This window comes from Solea senegalensis, linkage group LG3, assembly GCF_019176455.1.
Source record: "Solea senegalensis isolate Sse05_10M linkage group LG3, IFAPA_SoseM_1, whole genome shotgun sequence".
Classification (NCBI taxonomy): Eukaryota; Metazoa; Chordata; class Actinopteri; order Pleuronectiformes; family Soleidae; genus Solea; species Solea senegalensis.
Window position 1 is genome coordinate 7,535,914 of NC_058023.1, and position 17,870 is coordinate 7,553,783.

The window sequence follows — 17,870 nt, forward strand, 5'->3', positions numbered from 1 at the left end:
GAGGCTGATGGAGCGTCGGAACGCGGCTGCGGGGCGGAGATACACAGTTTGACCTTGCAGCTGAAGGAGGATTCCGTTTGAAATGCGCGCCTACTTGTCCGGGGAAGGTCATCTGGTTACTTCACTATGCCGTTTAATCTTTTCAAATGTTGTTCTCAGCAGTTTTGAGATTTTGCAGGAACTTTAGGAAGCCAATTACAAGAGATGAGCAAGGTTTCATCACAATGCACTGGCTCAGTTATTCAAACAGCAGCCTTCTCTCACACGCCACACAGACGGTTTACGTGACATTAGAAGAGAAAAATGCAATTACTGATGTAGTCTGACATGCTCAAGTGTTTTCTGAAATTGTACCGAATCAAATTACTCAAAGTTGGACTAACACAAAGTGGTTGGGTGTCAAATTACTAGTGTGTGTTTACATTCATTAGTTTGGAATGACGAGGAGGCAGATTTTATGCTCGCTCAGCTTTAAGGATCAAATATGTTGAAGTTCATGGATGGCAGAGCTCCACATGGTAACAGCTAACTGCCAGCTAAACTGTAAACAAGCAGAAATACTAACAAGCAAAAACGGGCGGTGGGGGTGTATCGCCACTTAGTGTAGCGGAGGTGGACGCACTCCATTGAATGAATCAATTCCCCCACTAGTGTTTGTGCACTGGAACAAGGACGGTAGTCCAATTAAAATGAAAGGGCGTGTTCACTTCACTTCACTCGGATCACTCACTCACCTGCGTCACACTGTCCCTCATGGTGGGCGAGCGCTGCTTGCGAGTGGTGGTTGTGGCCATGGTGGTGGTCGTCTCCATGATCGTGGTGGACATGTCGGCCAGTGGCGTGGTGGAGGTGGTGTCCGTGGTGAGCACAGAGGGCACGTCACCCACCAGCCGCAGGTTGCCGTGCGTCTGGACGTTGGGGTCGCCCTCAGCGGCCAGTTTTAGCACCTGCAGGCCGTTGTAGTACAGACCTGAGATCTGGCCCTGAAAGTGGCGCCCCGTCTCCGCGCTACCACCAATTTTGATGAACGCCTGGCTGTTGAAGATCGTCAGCTGGCGACCTGATGTGAGAGAGAGACGAGTAGAAGGGACAGAGAGATGGAAGGGGAGAGAGAGAGAGAGAGAGAGAGGAAGTGGAGGTGGGAGAGGCAGAGAAGAGAAACCGAGGAAGGATGGGAAGAGAGGAAAAGGCAGAGAATATAAATGAGTCATGGTCTCTGGGTGAGCTTCCACATGAAACACAAAGTAGTACACAGTGTGAAACAAGGGATATAGCGGGACTGTTTCCATCACATGGGATTTCCTGAGTAACACTTTAGAGAGATTGGACCCTGGTTTGCTGCAGCCGCAGCCGTTACGGCGCTGGGGACGTGCCATCTGGAATCTGACAGTCAAATAGATTGCACGGGCAGCCGCGGCTTGACCCTCAGACTTAAAGTTCACCACGGAATGCATCTCATTTGCCCCGAGATGGAATGTATTAGAACAATGCTAGGTCTGTGGCATTGACCTCGGATGTACCTGCGCTGCACAATGATAAAGTACCTCTGCCAGCAGAAAAAGAAATGTCGCCCCGTTCTGCTCTCCAAAGAAGGAATATAGGCTCCTCAATGGAGGGAAATGTTTAATTCAGCAGCCTCTCTGTGGTCATTACCATTCATTCCGATGGATAGATGGATGAAGGGAGGACAGGGTCGACCATTTAACCAGGGTCCAATACTAATGTGTTACCAGGACTTGTGGTAAATGTGTGTGTGTGTGTGTGTGTGTGTGAGACAGGTGTCGTTTTTCTCCTTGTATTTCCTTCAGCCGATGTCAGTTGAGGTTTTTATTCAGACTCATATTTCCACCCCATCGTCTCTCCTCTGGGACATCCCACCTTGCCACTCGGACTGACGCAACACTTCGACCCCTATTTCCTGTTATACGAGTAACGGCGTGGGTTGCGAGGGGGCAGGCGGTGAGGGAGGGTAGAGGGGCGGGCGAGTATTACTGTGGGACACTGTCGGAAAAGGATGAGGGTTAAAAACAGATTTGATGAGGTAATTACTGGAGGAGAGGCAAAAAGCTTTTATTATGGATTAATCAATCCGTGTAAGGAAAGAGCCAGTGTGTTTGTGAAAGGAATACCACACTAATGTGTGCATTCGTGAGTGAAATGTAGACTTTCTTGTGATGTCAGGCTGCAGAAACAAGAGACCCCTCTGTCCCAGGGAGTATGTGTGTGTTTCTCTGTACGTGTGCATGCACGGCTGGCTGATGCGGTGTATACATATCTTGATATTTTTCCGTCTATGCTCCGATATGTCTCAATATATCTCTGAGCTCATGGAAAGTTTTTTCGTCTGAGGCTTTGGTTCAAAACAAACATCTGTTTGTAGCGTTTTGGGGAGGACGTAGAGCATGTGACGAGTTAAATAAAAAGAACACCGGCGGAGAGTCTTCCAGGTTCAAAATGTTAAGAGATGAATTTACGTATTTGCATAAAATAACTTTGGAAACTTTTATTTCAGTGACTAATTAGGAGGAAGGAAAGCAATCACATTATACTCATTTTATTTACTCGCTTATTCCAAGGATTAAACCTTGATTCTAAATTGTCAAATAACAATAAAAACATTGATGTACCTTAAACATTGCAATAATCTCTGTATTGTAGCTGTATTTTTTTTTTTATGTTTAAGGATAGCTACATGTGTACGAAACAAAGAAACCGCCTGTAAATATGCTCAAATTCTGCTGTAACACAAAATTATCAGATTTAAACTTTAGTTTAAATTTACACTAAATTGGACATCAGAAATATCATACTATTTGATTAAATGACTGGATAAAATGTCCAAATAAGGTAAGATCACGTCAAGATATTGATATATTGGCGTTTATTATCCCATGTTGCTGTTGCCTTCTCCTCTTCACCATGGAGATAGAGGAGAGAGAGACCCCGGCTCCAATTGTTTTTAATAAAGAGAGCTGAGAGAGTGCTTCATCATCGTGATAATGATTTACGCTCATTTACATGGATGCACTTGTCCCGATGTATGTGGGTGGCTTAATCAAACAAATATTACTATTAAAACACTATTAACGCACATGCATGTGTGTGTGTGTGTGGCTGTAGGTGTAAAAACTGCACATTCAGCCCGCGTGTGCGTGCGTGTGTGTGTGTGTGTGAGTAAATTTTCTACACACGAGCTGGAGAGATAAATCTATCCCACTGAGATGGACCATTACACGTGTCATCCCATTATCAGATCATTAGGCCCATCAGGGGCCCGCGGGGGACCCAGCTCCAGTCTCCTAACTTTATAATGAGACTTAATGTCTGGCATATGCACTGTTGACATAATAGTTGAGTCTCACTCTATTATCGCAACACTTAGCTTGCTTGGTGTGGGAGGGATCCAGCAATAACTGGGAGGAACGGGGAAGACAGATTGTGGACATCGGCATTGGAAAATACAGGAGAAAAACTGCACTCGTGTGCAAATACAGAGAGGGGAACATTGAGATTGAGACCAGAGGCGGGGTCACGCTCAGAAATATCATCCTACCTCATGCCTACACCACCCCACCCGACCCAGTCAGTGTCCTTGACCAGAGGACACAAACCACCACATCAGCCCACAGGGTCTCTCCCATTTCAAGCAGCCCCAGTCGGCCCCCGCTCTCCACTGGGTTGTGGAGGGAGGACATAGGACATGTTGAGGACACGTGTGTTCATATGTTTTAGGTAGTGTCCGACTTCAGAAGGTGAAACACAGTTCAATCTGGAGGAGTGAAGCATTATTTGAGACACAGTAACCAGGTTTCCATTAAAATGCGATACAACTCGTTTAAATTTTAGATTTTTATGCAGAAATAATAATTAAAAAAAAAAAAAGGTGCAAGAGAACTGACTGACAGAAACAATCTACTTTGGCGAGTGGCTTATGACGACGGTGCAAAGTGGTAGTAATAAAGAAGGTCGGTGTACTTGCGTCAGCATTTTGTGACATATTTCTTTCAGGATTTCAACATCTGTGTGTGGTGACCTACTTAAACCTGCAGGTGACAATGCAAGAGGGAGACGGGGACAGAAGAAAGGTGCCCTCTAGACTAAATGAGGAGAAATCAGTGTTTGTTTTTGTAGCTGTCCGCTCAGAATGAGCCACTAACAGGGCCTGATGAAGTTATTGTTTTGGGGTCTGCCAGGTCAAATCAAAAGTGACGTGCGGATTTGGAGCCAATTTTAGTGGCCGGTGCGAGTGCGGCGGATGGGTGGGGAAAAGAGGACAAGCAATCAGATCCCTTTAAATGACGGGAGTTGGATATCGCACCGCTGCAGAGATGAAGATGTGTGTGTGTATAATAACTTATGAAATATGTCAGGGAAATGACCTTTCTGTGTGTGATAGTTGGCCTTTCAACGAGTGTGTGTTGGCCTCACAATTATTTACATTTGTGTGTGTTTTTTGTGCGCAGTAGACAGCCCGGCACACGGGGTCTGCACATTGATGAGGGTCTGTCGGAACAATTTGGAGAAACGGGGGTGGATGCAGCCTCATCTCCCTCCCCTGGGCTCTTGAGGTGATCGGCATTTAATGGGCAGACGTTGGATGCGGGGAGGGCGTCTGGCAGGGGGATGAGGGTTTGGGATATGTGGGTAGCAAGCAGCCAGCCCATCATTATAACACACATTCAAAGCTGTACACAGAGCCTCAATTAACCACAGTGCAGTGACTGGAATGATCGGGCTCCTGCAATGAGCCGCCGCAGGTACTGAACTGATCAACTGGAGCCTGATCTAGCGGACAATCTACCAGTTAAGGCTGAGCCATATGGCTACGCACGTGAACATACAGGAGTATAGTGTTTGGTTCAGGCTCGAGGACAATTATAAAATTTGATTGAAAAATATTTTTCGGTCACAGGTGACATCGGATGACGGGAACAATACTGCTTATTATGTCGAGACAAAGGCTAAAAAAAGGCACGGTTTCCGCTTTGTAAAGGTATTAACATACAAAAGGGTGACAGAAAAAAAATCACACAAATATGCCAGATGTTGTCCTTCAAGCAAACAAATACTGGCAGGCAATGTGACTGTGTGACACTTTCTACACTCTTTCAATAAAGAATTTGAAGAGATTTGTTCCAGCTCAGTCGTTTGTTTTGTGGGAAGATTATATATATTTTTTTTCCTCCTCACTTGACAGGAGCAGAGATTTTGCTGGTTTTCTAAGTTAGAGAAAGAGGAGGGTTTCATCATCACCTCACACGCAAGGCTGAAGCACTACCTTGGCCCGATCCAGGGCACTTTTCTAGTTTTGCCGCGCGATAATAATGTACTTTGATAATATGAGGCCTGGATTTGCAAAAAAAAACAGTTCACCTTGCCTGTGGGAATTGGACAAAACCTAAATTACAGTCTCGATGTAATGATAGTGTTGGATGAAAATATAATACGTGTTCTCACAGCTCTTCCTGGGGCAAGCAAAGAATCTCCAAAAATGTCACAGCAATCAAAATTCTTTCTTTCTATCCGTCTTCAGAGGGGATTCTGTGCGCTGTTCCTCTGTCGGATCTGTGCGGCTCTCCTAACTCTGTCAGTTCCTATTACATTTAAATGCATAGAGCATGTTCTCATGAAATCCATAGGGGGAAATGAAAGGCACAAAGGCACACGCGGTGCCCCTCAAAAAATTGTCACAACAAAGCAGAGTGGAAAAAATAGCACTGGTGAGTGAAAGGATATAGATAGAAACACGGTGGAAGTGGAGAAGCCCGGGGAAGGGCTGAGCACTCTAATATCACTTATATGAAATACATTGCTAATTTAAACGCCAACAAAGACGAATATCGATAAAGTAATATGTGTCTTTTTCCTGCCAGTTCCTTTATCAGACTTCAGATATGCTACAATTTGTTGCTTGGACGGCTCATCTGGGTAAATCAAAGCAGTCACGACTATTTCTAAAAAGGCGCCATCTTCTGCAATCACACTCGCTTTTGGTCGGATCACCCGGGGGGGCTTCGAGGCCGGCGCGATAGCTGTGCTCCGACTTCGATTTCCTCACAAAATCATTGCGGTAATGACCCCCGCGCGTCACGGAACCTTGTGCAGCAGGGCGAAGGGGGCTATTTTTACATTTATAATACACAGCGGAATTAAGTGTGCACACCCCCCCAACCCTAATAGCTGCGAGGTAATCAATACAGAAGGAGACATGAATTCTCTCCTACTGTCCCCAATGTGAAGTCATTGTGACAGACCTTTACTATAGTACTACAACAGGGTTTCAAGCCTGTCGGTGTTAATTGTGATGAATCCAGAGCCGGCGCCAACGTGTTACCTTAAAAAAAAAAAGCGTACAGGAGCCTGAGGGGTCAGTTGGTGTTACACTGTTGAAAAAAACAGCTGATGATCTTTGTGTGGCATTTGCGACAAAAAGCAAACAAACTGGAAGACAATGACAAAAAAAAAAGACTGTGGATCAATTGTTCCGTTAGGAAGTGAAAAAACTAAGTGAGCGAAGCCACAGCTGCTGAGAGACGCCGAGAAATAATTCTGCTGCTTCTCCGTGTTACAGAGTCGCCATTTACGTTACGCAGCCCGATTCATTCTTTACTCCTTTTTCCGTTTACTGCGTCGTCCTGTTTTTTTATTGCTTACCTCTATAAAGTGTCCTTGAAATGCATTAATTTTACTATTATCATTATTCATCTGCTCTACAATAATACACAGGCTGTATGAAACAGAGACCTCCTTTTGCAGTAGACATCGTGTTACCATTTTTGTGACACACTTGGACGATTTGCTTCACACTGTTAATAGTGTTGTGCGATGCAAACAAAAATCATTTTAAAAGTGATCGACGACTAGTGTCATGTTAATCAGACGCCTAAAACAGTCAAGTTCAACTTATGGTGAGTTATTTATGCATTGATGAATAGATTCAATTTGCATCATAAATACGTTTTTATTGTGAACTACTGCATATATTGTCGCATGTTAAAACAAAACACTTTTATTTTGAAATTTTGTCAACTATTGACACAAATATTGTTATTGCAACATCACGATGGAATTACTAAGAGCTGAGACCCCCCTTAAGTTTGAGACCCCTGATGTAAATCGTCACCATTAAAGACACATCATATGTGTTCCTTTACTTTGCAGCTCCCTTATTTATCTATTCAAAACTTACTGGAGAAACAATAAAGAAAGAGGGGTTGGACAGGGACTGCGAGAATGGGGACATGAGAGATGACAGTAGCGAGGGAGGATGACAGACAAAGAAGGATAGGGGGAGAGAGCGAGCCTCCATGAGGATAGAATGTTAAAGAGACAGAGTGAGGGCACGGAGGGAGGGACAAGGGGAGAAGGGGATGACAGGATTGATAAAAAAGAACAAGAGGAATGACACAGTTGGAGACGGGAGCTGAGGAAGAGACAAACGTACTTGAGAGCGGTTGGTGAGAAAGACGACGAGGAAGCGAGACAAATAGTCAAAGAAAGCAGAATGAGCCAGTGGGGGAAAAAATGCACCGAGTTTGCTTTTGCTCCCCACACTCACTAATCACAGGGTTAACTCTGTGGTAATGACAGGCTTTTTGTGATATGTACCTGTCTTTATGCTGAAGCGCCCCGCTGTTTGCCTCACTGCATCCCTGTGATTTGACCGGAGGAAGGCGCTTGTACGGAGGAAATGGGTGTACTTTCACAAATGGGTGGGAAGAATACTGAAATAACATGTGCAGCCACACGTGCTGTCATAAATACTGCCGTGATCATAGACTCATAGCTGCTATGGGGAAGGTAAAAAAACCAAAAAAAAACAAACAGGATGTCGGGATGTTGCGATTTCAGAATGCAATTTTAAAGCGATAATTGCGATTCATCCAACAGTGATGGTCACTTTGTACTTGTGTGTGGCTGACTGTGTGACGTTCAAGAAGCAGCAGAGGTCAAATGTGCTGGCGGTGAACAAACCCGGACAAACTATTTGGAACAAGTGCGCTTACCTTGTTAATGGGTTCAGTTCAATTTGTGATATTGATATATGATAGTACCATAACAATGTGGTATTAGTACAGTTATTTTGTGATAGGGAGGTAGTATCTGAGTAATAACCTCTTATTTATAATGCAATTTTCCAGTTTTGTAATAACATTAAATATTAAATATATATAACTATTACAATAACACCATGTTGTGTCCAAAGTAATATCCTTATAATAGCTTGGTAATTATAATTACTATAGACTACCATCATTGCATCATGATTACCTTTGTATTCATTTTGAATACATTTTCATACAGTTGATGCACACGTTTACGTTGGTTATTACTATAGGAATAAAATGGAATTACTATAAGATAACTTCCTTTCTACAAAATCAATCCAATGCCTTGACCTTATTGTTACTGTCCTGTGATTTAAGGTGTGACCAATTAGTTTTACACCATTAACTTCATGTGAGAATGTTAATTTGAGATATTTTGTAAAAATCAGCATTTCAAATAACTGGATCGTCAAACTAATAATAGATTATTACTTCAAATTCAGGCAAGGGCACTTGCAAGTCACCGGCAATAAATAGGTTGGGATAATCTGGCTAGACTTTTCGAATATTCTGATTATGCGACAGTCCAGGTGCTAATGATCCCACAATAGGCTGAACACCAGTGATTCACAACCAGTCTGCTGGAAATGGGAAATCCTTTAATGTGCCCCCCTTTAAAATAATCTATTAGGTCCCAAATTTCCTTTGCTTAACACTTAAATAAATAGCAAGACCGTGGTTGAATCTTCACACACGTGTAACTGATATTTCTTAAATGAAGAGACTTTGTAGCGACAACGGAAATCAGATTAGAATGAAGTCTTCGTCAAATCTGATCCAAATTGTAATAAAGCAGGGGCACTGCATTTTTTTGTCGGTGTATCTCGCCGTTTTAAAATGAACTTGGAGCAATTACAGTCACCAGGATGGGAAATTGTTCAAACTGCTGTTTTTATTCTATTTGTCATAGGAAAAGTAAAAAAAAATGTCTCCTTCCTCTGTGCCTGAGGATTATTTTAATGACCCAACAACAATTTAAATTCCATTATCAGTTGGGTACAGGTTGCATCACATTTCCCTGGCATCTGTCTCAACACACAACAGGGTGATATAGTGGAAACTGCTGAAATGATCAAGTCTGTCTGGGCCAAACTGATCATTATAACCATCATCATATTCGCCCTCTCACGCAGATTACCTTCTAATTTACTGCAGTGAAATGTAATGAAAATAATAACTGTGCTTTTTTCTTTTACTGATTTAAAGATAAAACGAGAATTACTGTCCTGCAGTGGTTTGTCTGAATGCTTTGGTTCCCAGACTCACCGATTGACTTAAAGCTGCAGCACGCAAGATTTGTTATTGTTGATGTTTTTATTCCGTCTCTGTGAACAGAAATGATGTAAAATGCTTTGTATGCTGCATTTTTCCATCCGACGCCAGGCTCTCTCAAGCAAACCTGACTGATGAGTATTTGTGTGTGTATACAGCGACAGAAGTGTTAGAAGTGTTTAACCAGTCAATCTGTTGTACGGCCTAGTTTTTGGACGAGTTGAATTCACTCCTGAAACTTTATGTGGGCTCTTCGTTTTTTCCGTCTGTGCACTGTCATCACACTTTTTTTTTTTTGCTTTTCCATTAGTGCTCGTACCTGGTACTTTTTTTAATACCAGCAATACGAGGTTCCAAGCGAGCTGAGCCGATACTATGTGTGACGTCGCCGGGCGTAATCCCCAACATTTAGCAAGGCAATGTCTAAAATCTCAATATAGGAGTCTGCTGAAAGCCACGATCTATTTCAGTGCTAAAGTCTAATCTTTATCATTAATGAATTCTAATGATTCAGTACACCAAAATGACTCCTCGTCCTTTTGCGAGTGTCGCGAATAAAACAAAGTCAGTTTCATGCAGCCGTTCTATGATGACTCCGCCTACATTTAGGAGGTACTGTAGCAATGGAAAACCATACCAAACCGCGTAGAGTCAAGTCGAGGCATGCTGGGACTATATAGTGGAAAAGAGTCATATCTGTTTTTGACAAAAATCACTTTCTGTGAGAACTGCTTTGACAATTGTTTGAATGCAATGGACATTTCTTAATATTTAAAAGTCTCACTACAGCTTTAAAAGGAAAGAGGCCAACCACAGATTGACATTTGCCCACTAAAATCTTAACTATATTTTCTCTCTCCACAGTGGATCACCTGCTTTTTCAGCGTTTAAGTGAAAATGTGTGAACAAAATTTAAAGTTTCTTTCCAGGTTCTTTTTAAAGATGACACATTCACAATACATAAAAGGGGCTTAGTGAGGTCACAGTGACCTTGATATTAAACCACCAAATTCTAAATCAGGTCACCCTCGAGTCAAAGTATGAACGTCTATGCCCAATTTGAAAGAATCCCCTGCGGATGTTATTATAGGATATAAGGGTATCAGGGTAATGCATTACACTCATCTTAAGTAACATTAATGCTGCTGGGAGAGAGCAGGGACAATATTAAAGCAACGCAAAGGTCCGAAAACACAGAGCATGAAAGGAAGGGTTAAATAAGTCGCCGAGCCACGGCGGTGTGACGAGAGGAAGATATCGCACAGAGATACACACACACACACACACACACACACTGACTGAACTTGCTGGGAGAAATAGCAGGGATGACTGATCACTGTAAGTGGCTTCCACTGAACTGCATTCTTTTCTTTATATTTCTTCTCCGACGAAAAGGAAACTGCCCCAGAAGTTGTTGCTGTAACAAGAGAGCAGCAAGTTTAAAGTTTTGCATCAATGCACCATACTGCTGGGCTTGAGAGAGAGAGAGAGCAGAGAGAGAAATGGCTCAGAGGAGCCGAGGTCCGTAATTACTCGCTGGGTAGTGGGCTGGATTTGGGCCACGCTAATGCACAGATTGCCTGTTGGAGGCAGGAAAATAATGGTTTTATGTCTATTACAGCCCCCAGATTGTAGGTGGAAATGAGGGGAGGGGATAGCAGGTGGTGGGTGGGGGTGGGTAGTGGGCTGAAGAAAGAATGATCTAAGTGCAACCGTTCCTGGTGGAGGGGATATGAAAAGGATTGCAGCTGAAGAGCACACAGTATCTTTCTCCTACCACTGTCATCATTACGCCTCCCTCATCCTCCTTCTACTCCGGTTATCTTGCAGACAGGAGGGATGCCATATGGTTGCAAGGATCTTCTGTCTGAAATGCTCTCTCTGAGCCGAGTTACAGGGTGGGAGGGATGGCCCCGAATTTACCTCCGTCAATAAACAGCTTTGCGAAGTGCGGGACAGAAATTTGGACCGCCGGGCACACGGCGTGGTCCCAGGTTTGTGTTCGCAAATCCTTCATGGTTTGCAGCATCTTTATCAACAAACAAGAACTCCCCTATTCCTATTTTCTGCGCCAAAGACGAAAAAGAATGAGGAAGGAAAAAGTCGAAGGAGGCTTGCACACAATGGGGCGGGGTAGGATGCTGACAAAGTCGATCGTGAAGTGCTCCCCAGTTATCTCCTCGGCACAGGGCTCTCTTTGGTAATTAAGTGTGTTTTGCTTTTTTACTTGTGCTTGTTAGGGTAGAACGCTGAATTAACCGAGTTTGACAACGAAGATGAGGGGCCAAATGCAGCCTGAAGTAAGACTCAAAGCTCTGCGGAGATTGCGGCGGCGAATTTGCAGGACTCTGGAGGCTGGATCTAATCTCATGCGGCGCTATCTCTGATCCTCTATCTGTATGTAGATCTTAAGCGAGTCATACTGTCAAAGGATAAACACAAAGGGAGAGAGTACGATGCTTAGCTGAGGACAGTGTTCTTATATTCACACCGCCTGCGACTGCATTGTTTTCAGGCTATTTCATGGTGCGAGACCATGAAATAACAGCAGAGTGTATTTCCAGTGACATGGCTGCTGTCTGGCAGCCACCATTTTTCTCATGAGCAAGCAACTTAACGCTCATACATTTGCCACCCTGCTTCCCTAGCCAGAATAGTGCAGGGAGATCAAATGGAAAAAAAACCCAAAAAAAACAAGATAGTAACTCAGTGGGATATAAAGCTCATCATGGGAGAACGATAATGCAGACTCAGACAGATTTGCTCTTTGTCGAGTGCAGCCTGATGAGAGAGAATCTCAGAGATGAAGCTGGGATCATGATGGGCAGATCTGGACCAATTCCTGGCGTGGAGATGTTGATTTGGGCTCTGGCCCTACACCGAGTGGGAGGAGTTGATTGCTTTCGATTAGGGAATTGGGGGAGCTTATGCCAGACCATTAAACACTGAACATTAAACCTGGTTCTTCAACTTGTTTTTTGGGCCACAGAGACCTGGTGTCCCAGTATTTCTTCCCTCTCCTCCTCCCTGCACTGGTGTAGCTCAGCTCAGAGCTTGTTTGGCATGCTGTTGGGGAGTTCCAGTGGGACAGGCTCCTCGCCAGAAGAAGATATAAACCTTATATTCTTTGGGGGGCTTTATTAACTTCCTTGCTCATCCGGTAACGGGAAAAAAAAAACTACAAGAAATTGATTCCTGCTGCTTTTTTGTAATCTTTATTTTCTAGTGGAGCTCCCCGATGAGTCAGAAGCTGCGGCGCAATATTATCATCTCAGAAGGAAAAAAAACACAGCTACACTGTCAGAGGCAAACGCTTGTAATGTTTTAAATGAAAACCTGAGATGACAAATCTATCATGGGGAAAAGCGAGATGGGAGATGGATCTAAGTACAGTTTGGCTCAGATAGAGCTGTTAAAAACTTTTGGGACTTTTTTTTTTCCTCCCCTGCAGTCCCTGCAATGGCTGCCGTTTTGGATCTAGTCAGCAGGCACAGAATTGGCCAGAGACGCTCACTTGTGATCTGCCTCGCACACAGTGGGGAAGATGAGATCAAGGCTTCAGAATGGGATGCAGTAACAGAGCGCCGCTCTCCTCGAGGACACGGCTGCTTTTGGTGACTGATGCTAAATTAGACTTAGACTTAGAAATTGTGAGGTGACTGAAAGACGGCGTTTGTGAAACTGATTGCGAGACTGATTGCTATGCTTATGTTGCTTCGGGTCACACGCGGGTATAATAAAGCACGAGTCTTGAGAATAAAGATATATTTGTAACATTTGTGCTTTAAAATATCTAAAAAAAAAAAGGCGAGACTATGGTTATAATTTTGGTGAATAATGTACTTACATAAGCCAAAGAATCTGTTTTTAATCAAGGTGACAGCCCGTTTCATTTTGATCGCCATTTAATGATGTCATGCACTTTACACCCCTAATGACATCCTGTGCCTTCAGTGGCACTGATGTCATACCCTTGGGACCTGAAAGAGGTGGATTTATCCATGATTGTTGAGACCCATGTGGCTGATGGTTTGTGCTCTCTGGTCAAGAGCTGTGAAGCACATTAAGACCCTTTGTGGAAAAGACCAAAAACCCCATACTGGTAACACAGCCAAGATCATAGAGTAGGTATACATCTATCACAAGAGGAATGATCCAGGCTGTTTACCACACATCAGTAACTGTAACTCAAGATTTTAAATATTCACACACACCAAACACCCAGAATAACAAATATACACAACAATACATTGAAAACTGTTTCCATTTCTTGAGTAGCGAAAACAATAAATGTTAAAGGGACCTTTCTTTAAACACTTTGTTTTTTCTTTTTCTTCAATGATCCAGAGGAGAGGACTTTTTGAATTTGGTGACGAGTTATTTGCTGTGTTTTAACCCTCTGAGTTTTGCATAACATCAAAGAGGAAACGAGGGGTAGAAAGTTTTTGTTTGTTTTAGTTGAGGTTAGAAGATAGTTAGCGTTTCGTTTAGTTCTTTTTCCGAGTGATCTCCGTAACCTATCCAAGTTCTTCCAAATGCTGACATAATCCAGGTCCAATTTGCGCTTCAACTTTAAACCGTAATTTATGACAAGGTTATAACTGAGGGCCCCTTTGAATTTGTTACCAGCAGGGCAAAGCCGGTGGATTTCCAATTTGTTTCGATCCGTGACGACGGTGGCAAGCGGTGAGAGAAGCCCCCAGTGGTTAGTGTGGGTAGAGTTTGATTTGCTGTTAGGTGGTTAGATTCTGCTTAGACGTCTCTTAAATGTAGGTTCTAGCAAAAAAGCGTTTAACCCTTTGAGCTTGGAAATGTCCACTAATCCCCCCTCATCATCGAGACTGAAACACCCATTACGTTGTCTCAGAAATGTTTTTCCAAAACCATCTTCAGTCAATGACGTGTGTCTGAGTTATTCCAAGGAATCCAATCAGATGAACAAATAAGTAGTCCTGCACAATGCTGTGAGAATGCGCCCTCATCAAAGCCCTCACTTGAGGTTTGATGGAGATTATTTGTTTATTTCATCCATCCTTCTCTCTCCCAATGTTCTCATCTAAATGACTCGAAGCAAACTCATTTCAAACTATAGAAGAGAGAGAATAATGCATTCACTTTCGATCTCATTCTCTTTATAGTTTCGTAGCATGTACAAATTATTTCATAAGTGGGTAAGTCATTTTTTATTGATCCAGTTTTTCCTTCGACTTTCATCACTATAGACTTTCTCATTCTGATTTGTGTCCTCACTGAGCAGACGAGCACGGGAGGAGGACAGGAAAGTCACTTTATAGGAGGTTTGTTTTGTTTCCATGAAATAAATATGCAAGCGCTTCAATCGCCTTGTTTGTGCTAAGCACAAATACTTCAGTTTTCTTTTTTTTCCAATCCTCTACCTTTCGCTCAGTAGTTAATCCGTGCAGATTCAATAAAGCGCCTGCAGTTTATTGGCTTTTAATTGGTCATAATATAAATGCAACGCTGTATAAATTCTTATCCTTACAGTTGTTTTTTTTCTTTTCTTTTATCCAGCTAAATTATTCTGTGTGTTTTCATTACTATCTCAAACTAGCAGACTCTGCAATATGCATGAGAATTAAGTATTAGCAGCAGTCCTTGTGCTGCAACACGCCTATTCCTAAGGTTCGGCTTCATGTAACTGCCACCCCGATTTAATTTGTTCCTCTTGCTTTTAAGAATCAACCACCTTCAGCAGCACAAACACACGGCAAATGACAAAGACAACGGGGTTTGGGACATTCGGCACTCAAAGGGTTAAAGAATCATCACTGTCGTGAACTCACGGTGCTAATTAAGCATGAGGCTGGGTGGAGGATTGCACCCGTGCTGCAGTGAATACACACTGATTACTGAGCAAACACTTCAACAGTCCCTTTAACTTTTAGTGACTTCCATGGGAAACTCTTAAAAATCGTAAAAAAAAAAAATGAAGGGATAAAGTCACATGTTTTTGCGGGTTGTTGTCATGAATGATTGGATAGAGTCAGTGCAAGTTCACATTCAGCCAACAAAAGACACAGGAAAGAAGCAGTCAGTAGGCTTTTAGCATGTGGTCAGGTTATTGGGGGGGTTATGTTGGGTTATTTGGGAGTTAATTCTCTGAAGAGATGCAGACCCAGGTTAAGGTGCTTTTGTACTTTGTCCCCTTGATATCTACATGCCAATGCTAGAGTGATAATAGTACTCAACGTTTTAGACTAGAATGCAAACTATTACTTTTTTTATTTTCTATTAAAAGAACATTATATATTTGAGTTTCTTTCAAAAATATCTGTATTTTTCGTGTCAGCCAATCGTTATTGGGCATGATTAACGTTGATAGTCATAACTACAGGGGATGTACAGTTTGGTTTAAAAGCCAAATCGCATTCACCCTTATTTCATGGCACTGCACCTCCTCCAGAGTGGTGGTTAACGGTAGGTTAGACGGTTAGATCATTAGTGGAGTTAAAGGGATTTTATTACCTTTGTCAAGTAGCCACTCATCAACTACCCGACCGAGTCGGTATGGGATTCTTTGTCTAGCAATAGCCAGGCGCTCATTATCAAAGTTCCCTTTAAGAAAATTTAGAGAAGACACATTAAGAAAGGTTGCAGAAAGAAATCTGGAAGTTGAAAGGTTAGAGGTTAGAAGGGCAACATTGCAAATGTTTAGCAAGTTATGTACTTTAAATCAGCTTTATTTAGGACAAGGAAGAACTTGAGGATGTGCGTTTAGGCTGGTTTGTTTGGTTAGACAAGTTAACAGCATTCTAGTTACAGTTGAGTTTAAATGATTTTTTTTTGAATTTACTAAAAAGTTAAACACATTTATGTATTATTTAGATGTAGTATGATTACATTTGGCGAAGTGCTAACCTAAAAAAAAGCTATGTCAGTGAATACACTTGAGAAACACATTAGTAGTAATGAGGAAAATTAAGCTAGCGTCACACACAGAAACCAGCAATCACTAAACAACAAGATTGAATGCACTGTATATGAATAAAGCAGAAAAAGACTTGTCAGCGATAAAGCATTGTCATTTCACATAAGCATGATATAATCACACAGTAGTAAAATACAATTTGTTTGGTTGTTTCAAGGAAGATTGCACACCAGGAGTCAGTGAACGAGCAAATCACCAGCGCACAAATCCAGAAAACAGGACGGGTTCCGCCCATGAAGAATCACTTCCCTCCACTTTTCTGAAAAGGACTTAGTGAAACCGGCGACACTCCCTTTTTCTCAGGTTTGTTTCCTCCCCTGTGCATTAATTGAGCACTTCTCAGTGGCACTCGGGCAATTAGCATCACTTCATCAGCGAGTCAAAAGAAGTTCCATCGTCACTGTGCAAACTTATTATCCCTCACTTCACTTCAATCAACCTCTGGGTCGTGCTGTGCACATCTCCAGCACCGTCGAAAGCACTGGAGCTGGAATTAGAGAAGATGAGGTGGCCAGGCTGGGGGTTTGATGAAGCCTAATGTGGTGGCGATGTCAGAAGCTTAATTAGATGTCATTGTCTATGTCGAGCAGCCTGTAATCTACGAGATTACAGGCTAAAAACACCAGTGAAACATGTTGATACAGTGAACCACCCCCTCAACAAAACTGGACCAGGGAATCCCCAGGACAGGCTACATTGTGGGGTTTACAACAAAGTGGAAAAAAATGTATAAAAAAAGTGTCAAAAATGATACAGCTTAGCCTTTGTACTCCAGACGGTTTTCTGTTGTGCAATTAAGATGCACTTAATTATTTTTCAAAGCATCCCATCAATACGAGCTTTCACACCAAGGATGAAATTTCACTGCGAGATATCGATAGACTCATTTACCCAATCACAATAGTACAACAATAATAGTCAATAAGCACATGCCCACAGCTTGGAAACTCATCCTCACTTCCATCCTGAAGTGGTGAAATGGTAAAGTTTAAGCTCCTTTAATCAAAGTGCTCCTCTCCTCTTTAGTGTTGGCCATATCCAGGTTTTTCTTTCCTCTTTCTTTTTTGTTCAGTGTAATATCTGAGCACCAGCCCATCATCTCTAGATGCTGACTCCACCTGTTTTTTCCCACTGAGCTTTATTTTTTCTCTGTTCCTTATAATTAATCTGCTTGATTGCGTCGCACTTAGTGGGTTGAAATTAATTAAATTAATCTCTGAATTATTCACAATTCCATGCCGTTTTTTTTCCTCTCCCCTGTTGCAGTTGATGTACAAAGGCCTCGAGGCTAGCCTTTTACTTTAAGTATCTTTCATTAGCCCACACAATTGCAAGCAGTATAGCACATAGTGTTTTTGTGGGTCATTTACAACTCAGCGAAAGTGAGCGAGTGCAGCAAACCGACGACGTCTCCGTAATAAACGAGTACAAAGAGCTGCGTTTCGCCCTGAATTGAGTGAGAATTATCTTAAAAGTTCCAACCCAAAATTTGTGGCTGTTTCAATGGTGACGCAAAACATAAAATATTGAAGAGCCACAAA

The 17,870-nt window shown here is 42.5% G+C and overlaps 1 protein-coding gene across 6 annotated transcripts in view; it reads right to left on the minus strand.

Annotated features, from left to right (window-relative positions):
- The window catches only part of LOC122766875 (neurexin-2-like), a 563,355-nt gene that overhangs the window by 16,813 nt on the left and 528,672 nt on the right, over nt 1–17,870 (minus strand). For 5 of the 6 annotated variants that reach the window (XM_044022084.1, XM_044022083.1, XM_044022086.1 and 2 more), the window contains 2 exons: nt 15,867–15,956; nt 735–1,060 (listed from right to left, as the gene is read on the minus strand). In XM_044022084.1, coding sequence (XP_043878019.1) covers nt 735–1,060; nt 15,867–15,956 — 416 coding nt within the window. The remainder of the gene's footprint in view (nt 1–734; nt 1,061–15,866; nt 15,957–17,870) is intronic. The other variant, XM_044022085.1, reaches the window with a different exon arrangement.